Source organism: Carassius gibelio, chromosome B1, assembly GCF_023724105.1.
Source record: "Carassius gibelio isolate Cgi1373 ecotype wild population from Czech Republic chromosome B1, carGib1.2-hapl.c, whole genome shotgun sequence".
Classification (NCBI taxonomy): domain Eukaryota; kingdom Metazoa; phylum Chordata; class Actinopteri; order Cypriniformes; family Cyprinidae; genus Carassius; species Carassius gibelio.
In genome coordinates, this window is record NC_068396.1 from 24,245,984 (window position 1) to 24,261,437 (window position 15,454).

A 15,454-nucleotide genomic window follows, 5' to 3' on the forward strand; every position below is an offset into this window, starting at 1 on the left:
TACATCCTTTGAGCCCATGCATTCACTTTAGTAAACAAGTTTAAGAACATGATAAATGAAAGTGCTGGCATGTTTAATGTGAATAAATGGTGCATATTCTGGAACAGGAACGTACTTATGTGAGCCCATTTTCTTTGGAAATTTTCTTGGTAATAGCTCTTTAAAAACTCTTCATGACTAAAAAAAAGATTTTTTTGTGAAGTGTGGCTTGTCAGAGGCTTCCACTGCCAGACATTTGAGATTTTTTATTAAAACTTGTATGCTTCATTAGGCCTTGGGCCCTTCCAGATCATTCATCAGAAGCACAACTCTTACTGTGAGAAAGCCATGGATTACAGCAAGCTGTGCACACACATCAATCAACCCTGCAGGAGCCCCTTTTATGTGTGTATATGTGCGTGTATGTGTGTGTAGCCACATAATACATCCAAAATAATTTAGTAAAACTTATATGCTATAAAAGTGTGCAAATTGAACTATTGTGTGAAGACACAAAAATCTTTATTGGAGCAGATCGTTCACTCAGCAGCCATTTTGGTACAGCCCCCAGGCAGCTATTTTGTAGTGATGCCAGCTGAATGAGGAGAGACCGAAATCTCCAAACTGCTTGCCAATGTTGGATTTCATGTCAAATCATAAAATAAAATCTGACAACCATAGTATCACAAATTTACTTTTATAGCTAAAGTCTGACAACAAAACTATAGTTTTTAGATTTGTCCAGCTGATAGACATGCACGTTAAAAAAGTATTGGTCACTGGCGGTTTTAATTTAAAGACAGGACTTTTCCCCCCAACATTTGCCATATTGAGCATTGTGATATATTCCATTTATTTCAGGAACAGTGTTAAAGATCCGTCAGAAATCCTTCTAATACAGTATGCTCATCTGGTGCTCAAGAAAAACTAAATCTGATCAGTGATAAAAAAGGTTTTTGCTGCTTAACCTCTGAATTAAAACTGTGGTACAATAAAAAAATACACTTTTATTCAGCAAGGATGCATTAAATTGAACAAAAGATACAAATTTCAAATAAATGCGGGTTTTGTGAACTTTCTATTTATCAAAGAACCTGGAAAAAATTTAGTACAGTTTCCACAAAAATATTAAGCAGCAAAAAACTGTTTTCAACATCGATTAACCAACATTAATAATTACACAAATGGTAAATGAGTAGCATAATAGAATGATTTCGGAAGAACCTGACACTGAAGATTGGAGTAATAGCTGCTGAAAATTTTAAAACCTATTAAAATGGAAAGCATTTATTTTAAATTGTAATAATGTTTCACAATATTACTGTTTTTAACCTATTCTTGGCCAAAAAAAATGCATGCTAGTTAATCGAAAGAGAGCTCTTTCAAAAACTAATTATTCCAAACTTTGACTGATAGAGTACCTCACGTGCAGTTGAAAACAAACAGCTTCCATTTTACGCAGTATTGAAGCGCCTGTCCTTCAAAACCTCCCATTTATTATCACACATGCACACGTGCGTACAGACAAAGAAATCAATAGTGCACAGTACAGTCACACAAGCACGCCAACACACAACTAAATCATCCTGATCTCCAATGCCCTCAATCCTCCCCTCGCGTCAAACCATGTCAGATAGATGGAGGGTTAAAGCAAAAACACAGCACGCACTATACATCTACAAATCTTTCTCCACGCTTTATCATCTCAATCACTAATTAATGAAACGCCCTTTCACAGCACATTAATCCGAGCAGGCTCTAAAAAGGGAACGGGAATTAGGCGCACAGTCTGCCGAATGGTGTTGCTGGTGGCGGCGGCCAGCTCTGTCCTGTCATTATGGTGGCGGGCAGGTAGAATGCTGACATGTTGTTAACGTTTGATTAGTTCTGGGGGATGGATTGAGGTGCCCACAAACGTGATTAAAACACATGTTTGGCCCCTATGTCACAATAGCTATACCCACAGCTGTGGGGGCATGTATACCACCGTGTGGCTGTGCAACGCAATTAGGATAATGGAAATTAATATAGGCTCTCTCTCTTTTTCTCTTTGGAGGAACAGTGATTGAACCACGCTGGACGTGATGCATAATTGTTTCCAGATTAATGTCACTTTAATCAGAGCTCTTTGAATGTGCACGTAAATAATGACGCATTGATGTCCATAAAGGGATGATTGCCTTTTTTTTTCCCTTCCCCTCCATCCCTCCTTTACTTACTCTCTCTTTCTGTGTCTCCCCTCAGGACCATCAATGTAAATGAACAAAAGTTTGTTGTAATTAGCCAGTAATTGGCTGCCCTCACTGGCAAGTTTCCAGTTTCGGAGCATGCGTTAGCTTGTGTTTTCATAACCTGCGAGTAGATCCACCGCTCAGTTTTCTACAACTGTCTAAGTTCTGGATCTCCCAGACATAACAGCGAGTGTGTGGAAACGAGACACTGAGGAATTTAATCAGTACGCTCTCACACACATACACACACACACACGCAAAACCTCTCAATCAGTCTCAACCACACACACTCGTCTTACATTCACACGTAAGTGTATCTTTCTTAAGAACATAATCCAGCTAATGAAGCCTCGGCGTAACAGAGTTGTTAAGATTGAATTAAAGGCTGACCTTTTATTTAGGATGATTTGATCTGACTTAGTATATGTAATGTTATGACACGCCACACAGGGTTTCTCCCAAAGCCTTGTCAGAAATCATTCCATTTAGCCACAGGAAGGAGATGATTGCTCGCATACACACATGCAGATGATCCAGGGCTTATCCATACAGTATTCCACCAACACACACACTTTTTTTTTTTTCTCACTCGGGGCCATATAATATTTCACTCACATACTGAGGAGCTCAAGGATAATAGACCTGATGTGATGACAATGTGAAACGTGAAATAGCAAACATACTGCAGGATCCCTGGACCACATGTCAATCATCAGGATGCAATTTCCAATTAGCCTGTGAGGCCCCCTTTTCTATCAGTACTGTAAATCCCATGATGTTATTTACTCATTTATGCATTATGAGTGATAGTGTCACACATTTGAGAAACGTTTTAGGGGAGCGTTTAGTGAATACTGAACAGGAAGAGTGAGTCATTTTCTGCTGGTGTTGTTTTTCATTCTATTCCATAAATGGTGTCACAGAGGTTTATGCGGGGTACAGGTGGTCTTTGAGAGCCATGGAAGTCCATGCCAAGACCACTCGGTGGATGTGCTTTTGCATTATTTATTCCACTGTTTGTGTGTTTGGTGCAGTCTCGGGAATTTCCAGTAAATTTCACAAATGATTTCAAAGAAAAGGTGCATTGAATTAAACATACAATTTAGAAGCAGAATGGCTGAAACGGTTTTTATTTGTCTCTTTGATTTTGAGCTCCAGTAATCTTTTGTTTTATTTACAACTTTGAACAATAATTCTTCACATATTTCTTTGGGACAACAGAAGTCAGTCCGCATTTCTACTCATTTTCAATATCTGTGCAGTGAAGAAAGATGCTTTTTTTTTAAACCAGCAGAGCTTAAAGACTCTTCGTTTCTGTATGGGTGTTTCAGGTTGACTGTCTTTTCACACCTTTTTAACATCCTTTTTCCTGCTTTTTTTTTCTTCTTCTGCTTGCTCCCTGTAAAGCTCACCCGGAGACGTATGTCCAAGGTACTGTGTCTTTTCTTCTTCTTTTCTCTCTCATTCTCTTTCCCTTGAGCTCTTGTGTCCCGGATTGAGGTCTTTATGACATTTTTATGGCGTATTAATAACCTCTTCTCTCTCTCTCTCCTCTGCGTGTCTGCTATTATTGTGACTCTTCTTTTTTTGGACTGTCAGAAATCCAATCGAATGTCCTCAGCACTCTCCTTGGCTAATGTTCTAACTTCAGCAGAACATTCCCCCACCCCAACTAAATCACCACAGCTCCACATCTGCAGTTTAGCATCTCCTCCTGCACACAAATGCCGATCAGCCATGTTTATTTTACAATGAACTGCGAGCTGATAGTGTAAATGGAGACCAAGTGAAGAGATACTAGCAGATTCATGTTTACTGTTACTGAGGTGTTTTTGGAAATGATTTCACAGGGCTAAATCAGTGCTAAGCCAAGTGTGATTTCAGACTCACAAACTAGCATATGGTGCATCAGACCGCCAACTCTCACAAGGCTCTTTTTTTTTTTTAAACATTAAGATGTTTCTTAAAGTCTTACGGGCTTACTTTGATACTTTTACTCCGAACCTCAATATGTTTCCCACTTGTTTTTATCGTGTATTATCACATTCCATGTTGCTTTTTCTTTTCATTTTCTCACTCATACAATGCTAAACAGACATGGCACATAGCATTTCTCGGTATGGTATTTATTCATGCATTGAGTAACACAATATACACGCCGTGGCAATCCTCCAGACGGAGTCGGCCAAAGTCGAAACAGCTCCCACTCTTCTTTCAACATCTCGCCTTCCTCCTCCTCAAAGCCCCTCTTTCCTTTTCTCCTCTTTATGGTCATTTGCTTCCTTACTCTCTCTTTCCCTTCTGTGTTTTTGTGTTCTGAATCGTCCTTCACTTGGACTCAAGTGCTCAGATTTTTTTTTTTCATTTTCTTTCCCGAATTTTCCTCCCTCCCGGCCCCATAATAGGAGAGAGGATAGGATTTAAAGGTAATGCATACCAAAGCCCCAGGGAGACTGTCACAAGCAATCACTCCGCTGTCTCTCTGTGTCTTTCTTTCTTTCCTCCCTTTCTCCCTCCTTTCAATTTTTTTTGTCTTGAAGCACGATGTCAGCGTGTCTATGTTCTAGTCTCCTCGCTGTATTTATTGTTGTCCTTTATATCTGCCAAATTCATCATTGTTTGTCTTGAACAAGCCACACACAATTATTGACATGCACTCACACACAAAACGCACCTGTGGTCCTTGAGTTTTGTTTGGAAATCCTGTGGGTCCTGTCTCCATGCATCCCGCAGCCTGACCCCTGGTGTTTGTTAGCCTAGCTTCTCCCACAATCCTCCCCTTCCCTTCCCCTGGCCTCTCTTGCTTTCCTCTGATTCCGTCCGGCGGAATGTGACCTGGGCAGAAAGTATAGCGCTGGAAGCACACACTCTCTCGCCAGCTCAGAAGTCCACCCTATACTTTATGCCACTGGGATTCTCTGTGTGCCGTAGCTTCACATGGATGCCGCTCCTGATTTATTATACCTTTAACCTCTTCCTTTGATCTCTCCTTCTAAATTCAATTTTCTTTCTTTTAATGAATTTTCTTTAAATACATTTTTATGGGTTCTCATTTGGATTCTTCAATCAGTTATTTTTCCTTTCGGGACTCACCTTGATTTCCTCACAAATTTCTGCCATCCCTTTTAAATTGCTCGGTTGTGTAGAGAGAGCATCCGTTACATCCATGTGAATCTACAGCCTATGTGCATCTCTCTAGGCCTGTTTGAAGTCCAGCGTCAGTCTGTGTTCACCTTTAATCCTTTACTTTCATTCACGACGATCTCAGTGTATCTCTGTTTGGGTTACCATTTGTGTTTCACAAGTCGAAGACGCACTGTGGCCACGTATGATGATTTTTAATGACAACTTGCAAAGAGAACATGGTCACATAAATATAAAAAGACACACATACTTGACTTAGTCTCAAACACATTTGAAAACACACACATCTGTACTAGAGTATGACGGCTCTGTGTGTCTCCGCAGAGGGATGCCCAGGTCTGTGCAACAGTAATGGACGCTGCACACTGGATCAGAATGGCTGGCATTGTGTCTGCCAACCAGGCTGGAGAGGGGCCGGCTGTGACGTTGCCATGGAAACTCTCTGCGCAGACGGGAAGGACAATGAAGGAGGTGAGGTCACCAGTGATTGGACGGATAAGTGTTAGTAAATTGAAATGGGATGCATCACACATATATTTATATATGTAAATATCAGATAAGTATTTGTCCATGATAATAAGGCTGAGGATGTAACCCTGGTGGAATCAGTAAAATGTGCATATTTAAATGTTTATGAAACAACTGACATTGTAACTTCTTCTTCCTTCAATAAGAGTCTTAATAAAGTTTTTAGGCAGGTTTTAAACACACCAAACACACACTGTCTCGTCTTGTTACAGTTTTTCACTCAACTCAGAAACTGTTAGTTTTACGAACAGTTACAAAGAAATGGCAAGTAACACATTGAATGAAATGTCAAATTTTTAAGTAGTAAAACCTAAATGTATTACACGTATTTTCTTGTAAAACACCCCCATAATCTTTTGTTTTACTGCAAAAAAAAAAAGAAAAGAACAACAGTTCACTCATACAGAAATGTCAAGCATATCTTGATTTCTAAGAGTCATTCTGTTTTTCACTGTGGTAACCTATAGCCTTCAGCCCATCAGAATATAGCACACTAAAAAATGACCCTAAGACCAAAGACAAGTAAGTCTCAAAACTAGAGGTTAGCTTAGAGTCTGGAGGTTACTGGAGGTTTTATCAGGGGAGGCTGACTCTATGAATAACAGAGCATCTCTCTTTGCTTACATTTAACAAAAATGACAGGCCTGCTCAAGGGGCGAGCGGCTGTAAATCTTTCTCCAAAGATCCTGCATTCAGGGCTTGTGTGTTTGGATACTGAACTTTTTGGTACATGTTGGGTTCCGTGCACGCTTGAGATCCGGTATGAGGTTTGCTCCACACAAAAATGTCTAGAAATCTTCTCCACTGAGGTAAATGCATGAACCTTTAAACACAGCGCAATTCCAAAGTATTTGAGGAGATTATTTTTCTAGTTGGAGATAATGCGGTCTGCAACATCGTAAATCTGAAGGATTTCCAGTCCTCTGGAAGCCTGACAAGAGGCTTTGAAGTTTTTCCAAAGCGGAAAGAAAAATATACAGTAAGGTTATGATATATTCTCAGTCGTACAGTAATCGTGCCAGGTATTGCAGATTTCTTTGAATTTGGCTTCCTTTGACTAGAGGTACTGTAAAAAGATGAGAACATAAAGGTCTTTATTTAAACAAACATAAAAAAAATGAATACATTTCTCCTTAAATACATATACATGTCCAGATCCCATTACGTGACCTCTGTTTTGTGACCTGAGCAAGCTCTGTTAACAGATTCTGTGCTCTCTGGAGATATTTTTTCATGTGCGTGTTGACTTTGGCCATAGTGGACCGGATTTAAAGCAGTGTGAGAGTTCCGAGAGGTCCAGATCTCACATGAAGTTGCATGGTGCTTTTGGCAGGGGGTGCCGGGACACTCGTAAGGCAAAACAAACAGTCAGACACTCTGTCTCGATCTCACCAGAGCAGTGTCAGCTCAGGGTGCAGTCAAAAAAGAATTGGTCTCATACTGATTAGCACAACAAAAGCGCATGCTTGCGTGTGTGTGTGTTTGCACATGTGTTCTTTAACAACTCCCCTGTGACGGTGTGCCAGATGTACACAGGCCTTTTTATAAACTTGCTGAGATGGATGGCAGAGGTTTATGGCACTTACCTGCGGGAGATCAGATCACATTTCCACACAAAGCATTGACCAGGTGTTTACTGCCAGAGGCGAGAGAGAGAGAGGCTTGACAATGTGAAAGAAGCAAGAGAGGATATTGCAGTCATGTCTTTGACCCTAAAGGAGAGAGAACAAATGGGTGGATGGTGTATGAAGTGGTGAGACAGAACACAGGATATACTATAAGTCTTTTTAACACATAGCACCTCATATTTTTGATGTGGATTGTGTGCAGATGGCCTGGTGGACTGTATGGATCCAGACTGCTGCCTGCAGAGCTCGTGTCAGACTCAGCCCTTCTGCCGCGGCTCTCCTGACCCCATCGACATCATCAGCCAGAACCAACCCACAAGCCCACAGCAAGCCGCCCAGTCATTCTATCAGCAAATCAGCTTCCTCATTGGCCCAGAGAGCACGCATGTCATTAACGGAGACAACCCTTTTAACAGAAGGTAGGACTGTGTGCTGCGTCTGCTGTAATGAGCAAATTAATTCTCAAATAGTGAGAAGTGTATCAGTGCTTAACAATAAGGATGCCCCAGAGGCCCAGGTTTTATCAGGCAAGTGATGAACTTCATCTTACATTGATCATGTAAACGTATTTAATCCAGTCCACTGGGTTTTTTGCGATGTATTGAATGTTATTGTGCAGAGTTCAGAAAGTCAATGAAGTAATCCATGTAGATGACAGATTATAAGAATCATTGGGATTCTCCGTAGATTGGAATAGAAGAAGATTATAAACAAATCAGTCATGGTTCACACCATATGCCGTTTCATTTCCAGCAAAAGTTGAATATAGCTGTCAGAAAATCCCAAATAAAAGGGTTTATATATATATATATAATTGTGGTAAAGCCTGTAGAAATTTTGGCAGCGCAAATGAAAAAGGTCTGATCTACTGACCTGACTGGCCTAGCTGAAACGTATTTAAATAAAATACTGAAGAGCAGCACTTGTTCATGAAAGCTTATGATGTAAATTTTATGGATTGCACATGTCTAATTATTTCATTAACTGCAATTGATTGACTGACCTGATGTCAGATGATAAGCATATAGATATGATAAGCATATTCTGCTTTCCAGAGACCATATTACCACCATTAAAAAAAAGACTCCCCACAATTGCTCCTAACGGCCCTCTTAAAGACTTCATACAGTTGCCATGGAAACAGATGTGCTGAAAAAAAACCCTCATAAGACCCGTGTGACCCGGGTTACAGAGAGAATGATTTTCTGAAGTTGCATTAAAGTGTAATTTACAGATTATGCGGCTCGATTTGCATTGTGTATGTGACACAGTTATTGGAAAGAGATGTTAGATCTGATAACAGCCCGCTTGAATAAGCAGTGCTATTAATTATGTTGTCACATCCAGAGTGTGGGTTTGTCGAAGTTACTTCTCTCAGTATGCTTAAATGGATATCATCATTTCCTAGTTGTCATGGTCAGCTACCTTCATGGCTCTGTTTTACCTTGCTCGTTCCTTTTGCTCTGTCAGTTAAGCACCTGTTGCTATTTCAAGTCCCTCTTTGTTTTTTTTTTTGTGCTTTTAACTTAATTTCCTTTTTATTGTGTCTGACGAATATTCAGTGAGTGAGTAAACTCATATCTATGGAAAACTGGAATTAAAAGCACAAAGGAGGTTGACTTATCACATCACAAATGCTCACAGTCACATTTCAATCTGACTGATACGTGATAAAAATGCAACAACGATCAGTTTGTTTATCTCTTCCCCTGCCTCCTATGCATTATTCAATGCACATGTTCTGTTAAGATGGAAATAATATTGAAGTTAGCTTGATTACTCTCAAAAATCGCTTGGCAACTGTGATTCGGTCATGACAGATAACACGATTAGCTACAACAAAGAGTTTAATTGGCCCAATGCCGGTGCCCCGTATGTGAGGACATTAAACCTTTAAGTACCTCTGTGGCAAGATAAAGACTGATCTGATAAAGGGAGGTGTAGACTAATGTGATTTAAAAATAAAAGCACAAACCCACGCGGGGCACATCTGCACCGAATATCGGTCATTTTGGCTGGAAAGTTCGTTTGGCAGGCATCAAATGTAACGCAAACCATGTGTACTAGACTCCCTCGTCCTCCCAGCTCATGATAAAATAGAATAATCGCTTGCTAAATATTATAAATGTTTGAGTAAACATTACAGGCTCTGGTTTTTGTATTTATTGTAAAGTCCAGTTTGATTTGTAGGTTTTCATCCTGGACTGAAAACGACAAATGGTGATAAAAGGACACGGCACAGATATATATTTTGGCTGACTGAAAAAAGGCTGATATTGTGAATCTGGTTAGATGTATCGCCGCATTCTGCCTTCTGGGTCAAACAGGTTTCAAAGAAAATCCCGCTAAGAAACGGTTGCTGTTTGTGTGTTTCCTCAGGGTAACTACCTATTGATTCGCAGCATAAACATTGTAAAACAATACGCCACTGGAGCAAAAGTGCCAGCTCCTCAATTTTTCCAGAATTAAGTATCTGTCACATACCCTGTATATCCCAGCAGCCTCTCGCCAGATGTTTCTTCTATGTCATCTTCAGCCGTCCGTTCACTTGAACGCCTGGCTCAGCAAACCCCTGCCTGTGTACATGAAAATGTCTTGTTTTTATTTTGCTACATGCATCCCAGCACTAAGGGGCCTTTTAAGCAGATTAAGCTTCTGCATGGTGCATTTTGGCAAAAATGGAAGGTGTTTTAGGCGCGAGGTTTGGATGGAAAACAACTGGAGCACTGTGAGCGTCAGCGGGCCAGAGAAGAGCATATCTGTGTGATCTCTTTAAGAAAGAAGTGAATAACCTTGGACACATTGGTAGATGTGTACCATAATCCTTGTGATGTGGCAAAATTGTGAAGGTTATTCTTAGAGAGAGGAAAGCACAGAAAGGGAAAGCTTCAGACGCTGTGTATGATCTTTAAAAAAATCGGTTGTAAAATTGTTTGTTTATTTGAAATATATCAAATTGTTGTTTTTGGTTTTTTTTCAGTTTAACTAATGGTTAAGTATTTATATATTTCACTTTTTTGTTGCATCTATTATTTTAGTTAATAAGAGTTTCTATTTTTAGTTGACAGATTTTTTTTGCTTTCTTCATAGCAGTGAGAGTAAGCGATAGTGACCTTGGTTTTGTGGTCAGGGTGCCCTCAGAGCGTGTGAAAGACATGCAGAGTGAGTAGCGAGTATGACATGTGGTGTTCAGGGCAAAAGAGACAGAAATACAGCGCTGAGGAGGGTGAATTACAGCATGCTTTTAGGACACTCAGGCTGTGGCAGCTAACACTGGACACTATTGTTTTATTATCTCACACAAAGCAAATGGGATTTCTGAGTTACGCTCGCATCATGAGAAACAGCAGCTTATTTATGGAATGTTTACCTGTGCGTGTGACCTTAGGGTCATTTCTACACTTCTTTTATCCCAGCTCCAAGTGAGGGGTGATGCCACACTTTGATTCACTGCTGCACTGCTGATTAGGCCCCCAGAAAAACAGTAATGACCTGAAAAAATTTGCCGATAAATGTGAGGGGTGATGCCACAACACTGCTGTGAAGTCACTTTCTGCCCAAAACAACCCAAGCTCTAATTCACTTGGTGGCTTTGTTATTTTGTTAGGACTTTCCGTTGATAAAAAAAAAAAAAAAAAGCAATTGAATTAGGTATGCCAGTTAATATTAAATTAATTGAAATTGATTTACTATATGGAAATTTGCATATATTTTAATATATAAATATATGTCGTGACCCCTTCTGTTCTGTTGCACCATTTGCTGTTTTTTATTGATTTATGTTTTTTTATTTTATTTTTTTTATTTGAAAGAGAAGCACTTATTGAAAAAAAAAATTATTGATAATGCAAGATTTCTGTGTATTTTTAGATATTTATTCCTCTGTGGCAAAGTCACAGTTCTTCAAACAAAAGCTTTGCCCGCATCGATCCTTATGAAGCTCCTCAGAAGAGAATCTGCCTTGGGAATTGAGGACATAAGAATCCCACTGGAGCCTTTAGGGGACTGAATTATGACTGTCTATAGAGATGGGGGCACAAGAGTCACATAAATAAGCATAGAGAGTGTGTGTGTGTGTGTGTGTGTGTGTGTGTGAGAGAGAGAGAGTGTGAAAGAGACAGACTTTGTGTGCTTTCTAGTTATTTACAGTGGATTAGACATTTTAAAGCTTAGGGAATCCATGTTCAGTCATGCTGTAAATCATATTAATAGTGTGTGTGTGTGTGGGTTTCTTACCAACCATGTGTTTGTTTTACAGCCTGGTGTCCATTATCAGAGGGCAGGTGCTCACTGCAGATGGTACGCCCCTGATTGGAGTCAACGTGTCCTTTGTGCACTACCCAGACCACGGATTCACCATCACACGGAAGGATGGCATGTAGGTTGAAAACATAAGAGGACGCATCCTATACACAATTCCATAGTGTTTCTGTCCTTGAATGACTGAATGTCATGATACAGCAAAGAGTACAGATGTCACCAAAACCATCTGTTTAGTGATGTTTAGTACTTATGCATAAAACATAAATAAATTTGTGAAAACTTTGATTGAATACACAACCTCTTATGGCTCCACAACAGTTTGTGTGTGCGCACATGTGTTTTATAGCGTGCTGTCTTATCTACCAAAATCATCTCATGAAAATGTCAGGCATTGCTTCAGGAAGCAGTGCTTTAGCAAACGGCCTGTTTAAAATGCATTGGATTTACAAGGGTGGAATCAATCAGCCAATGGGCCGCACTCTCTCATACTGTTAAACCATTCCCAGTGTTATTAAGGAGCAGCAGCACCGCAATCATGAAGGCCTCACAGCTGTAACCAGCAAGATCTTTAAGCAGACATCTTTGTTCAAGGAGAGTGGACTGTTAGGACCTGCCATCATGTACTGTCATGTGTCAGTGTTGATTGGCTTGAAAGGCAGTAATCAAGCAGAGAGGAAATGAAATAAGGTTTGCAATTGAATTGAATTCAGTGTAATTAAAGATAGAATCACTGAAGAGGTGTTTTAGGGGCAGCTGGTGGACTGAATGGAGTCAGTTCAAGTCTTTAAAGGAACAGCTGAATAAAAAAATGAAAATTCTTTCATTATTTACCTTACAGGTATGACTTACTTTCTTCTGTGGCACACAAAACGTGTCATTGACTTCAGACATGATGCAACATATCAAAAGGTGCCAAGTTTGATTTTTAGCTTTACATTTTTAGTGCAGACTTAAATTTCAGTTTTATCACAAAAATCTAAGATAGCTTCAGAATATTTGAAATGCAGCTCACATGACTGCTTTTATATTTTGAAACCAGTATTATTTTAACATTATTTATATTTTTTATAATAATTTTTTTAATTTGTTTTTGTCAGTCACTTTGATATTTATCAATGTATTCAATGTATATATATATATATATATATATATATATATATATAGTATTTTATTTAACAATAACAGCACATTTTGCCCTCTTTACACCTGGTATTAAGATAATAGATGTTTTTTCTTTCTTCCTTTTTTTTTTTATTATTCACTGTAGCACATTTATTTTATTCCTATTATATGCCATTTTATTCAGTTTATCTCTGTTTTCTCCTGTTGTTTATGTGGATATACAACTAAACCACTGAAAAGAAACATATATTTTTGAAGGGTCACTAATATTTATATCTCATTCACACCTGTATTCAGCATTGTTTACTTGTGATCAGATAGACCAAAACACATAACAGTGCCTTTGGATCCTGACAGCAGCCGTTCTTATTCATACACCCGGCACAAGTGTTTTTGCTAGTTTCAGTCCTACTCAGTTCTAAATTTTCCGTCCTGTGCAATGTTGTTTAAACGGCAAATGCATTTGCGCCCATTTGTGCACTCATGGGCGTGCTAGTCTGAAAACAAGGTGTGTTCTGGTGCATTGCTATTTTGAGGAACTTAAAATAGACTGCGCCATTTACCAACTCAAACCTGGTCTAAAGTCTGGCACAATGTGTTTTCTTTGTTATTTAAAGAGCATGTTAGTACAGGCGGGTCCACAACATGCATACACACTGCTTATTACACACATAGGGAAACACAGCAGCACACAAACATGCAAATATTACAAATTAAAGGACTACTATACAAAAGATTATTATTGTGTAAAATGCTTACATGTCATAATCGATAGTCATTGTATGTATCAGAATTACGCTACCTATTTGCTCAGCACGGGCAGCTCCGTTTCCTTTCTTCGGACGAGTTCTGTCTTTGCACTTGCAAATTCCACCGTGTAAATAGCAAAACCGTCATGGCACGAGTGCAAATGGCTCTTAAAGGGAATGGGAGATGAGACTCTGATTGGTTTATTGCACTTTATGCCCCAAAAATGGCTGCCCACTGCTCTGGGTGTGTGTTCACTGCTGTGTGTGTGCACTTTGGATGGGTTAAATGCAAAGCATGAATTCTGAGTATGGGTCACCATACTTAGCTGTATGTCACATCACGTCACTTTAGACCATTCGCTTAGTTCGTTAAAATAGGGCACATCTGGAAAAGAGTGGCCAGGATATTCTTAAAAAATTATCTTTTATGTCTTACAGAACAACAAAAAATCATAATGGCTTAAAATTACATAATTCCATAATTTTGGAGTGATGTTTACTTTTTCTACAGTTGTTATTTTTTTATTGAAAAGAGAGCACATGAGCACACGTACGACTGAGGAAAGAGAAGTTTGACCCCGACAGTGCATCACAGAGCTAGATGGAGAAAGGAGTTAGAAAGAGGCTGCCAGAAAGATATGTTTAATAGAAAACATGATGACAGAAGAGCTTGGACTGGAGGGAGGAGACCCAGCCTGAAAGAGCGAGTGCAGGGGGAGGCTATAGATAGGGGCAGTGTGTCCGAGATTAGCCCACTCAGCCAGCTGTTGCAGCACTTGAACATCACAGCAGGGCAGACCGTAAAATGGCAGTGGATAATCATGCCCACACCTCTTCCACATCCACTTACTCTAACAGATGCGTAGCTGGTACTCTGATTCCCTGTTGGAGACCAATCACCAGCAGCCTCACCTTCAGAGCTGCTTTCTTCTCTGTGTATGTGTGCACACACGTGAGCAAATTCTTACACATCTACATGCATATTTTCCGCCCTATCTTGCTTTCCCCCTGCAGTCTTTGCAAAATATCGGAATATAGGACAGTACGCTCAGTTCCTGACTCATTTCCTTTCTAATAAGTCTCTCATGGCAACAGAGGGAGAGAGAGAGTTGAGGGAGAGTTTTGGCTTTTACACAAATGCAATGATAAAAAGGCTTAGCCACATTATCATGCATTTTTCACTGTGGCAATGCTCTGTGTCAGGATGGAAAGGGCCTTCTTAGAAACACTTGGCTCAGAGGAGACCTGCACTGGGATCAGGAAGGTTAAAGCAATAGACTATTAAACCAGGCCTAGCCATCAGCTCTCATGTCTAATTCATCTCAGTTACTCACTCTATCACCTCCACAGTACATTAGCGGCATATTATGCATAGCTAATGAGGAGCATATGACAGTCTTTTTTTTTTTTCTTTTTTCTTTTTTTGCATATGAATTTCTGTAAACTTCTGCACAAAATAAATACTGGAATTTATAAGTACACTCCTGTTTCATCTTTGCAGGTTCGACATTCTGGCCAATGGTGGAGCATCACTGACGCTGAGCTTTGAACGGGCGCCGTTTCTCACTCAATTCCGTACTGTATGGATCCCGTGGAATGTCTTCTATGTAATGGACACGCTAGTTATGAAGAAGGAGGAAAACGACATCCCCAGCTGCGACCTGAGCGGCTTCATTCGACCCAGCCCTCTCATCGTGGCCACACCACTCTCCACCTTCTTCCGATCCTCGCCCGAGAATGGCCCCATCATTCCAGAGACACAGGTAAGGCTCAGTTGTACTCATTAAGCCCAGATGCATATGAGATTTCA

The 15,454-nt window shown here is 39.9% G+C and overlaps 2 protein-coding genes across 13 annotated transcripts in view; one reads left to right on the plus strand and one right to left on the minus strand.

The window, feature by feature from the left end:
- tmem134 (transmembrane protein 134) overlaps positions 1 to 15,454 on the minus strand; it is a 790,957-nt gene that overhangs the window by 682,667 nt on the left and 92,836 nt on the right. The window lies entirely within an intron of this gene.
- Positions 1 to 15,454, plus strand: part of tenm3 (teneurin transmembrane protein 3) — a 269,413-nt gene that overhangs the window by 210,346 nt on the left and 43,613 nt on the right. For 4 of the 6 annotated variants that reach the window (XM_052545489.1, XM_052545491.1, XM_052545492.1 and 1 more), the window contains 6 exons: positions 3,618 to 3,641; positions 4,616 to 4,636; positions 5,679 to 5,825; positions 7,713 to 7,929; positions 11,769 to 11,888; positions 15,146 to 15,407. In XM_052545489.1, the coding sequence (XP_052401449.1) occupies positions 3,618 to 3,641; positions 4,616 to 4,636; positions 5,679 to 5,825; positions 7,713 to 7,929; positions 11,769 to 11,888; positions 15,146 to 15,407 (791 nt within the window). The remainder of the gene's footprint in view (positions 1 to 3,617; positions 3,642 to 4,615; positions 4,637 to 5,678; positions 5,826 to 7,712; positions 7,930 to 11,768; positions 11,889 to 15,145; positions 15,408 to 15,454) is intronic. The other 2 variants (XM_052545490.1, XM_052545495.1) reach the window with 1 other exon arrangement.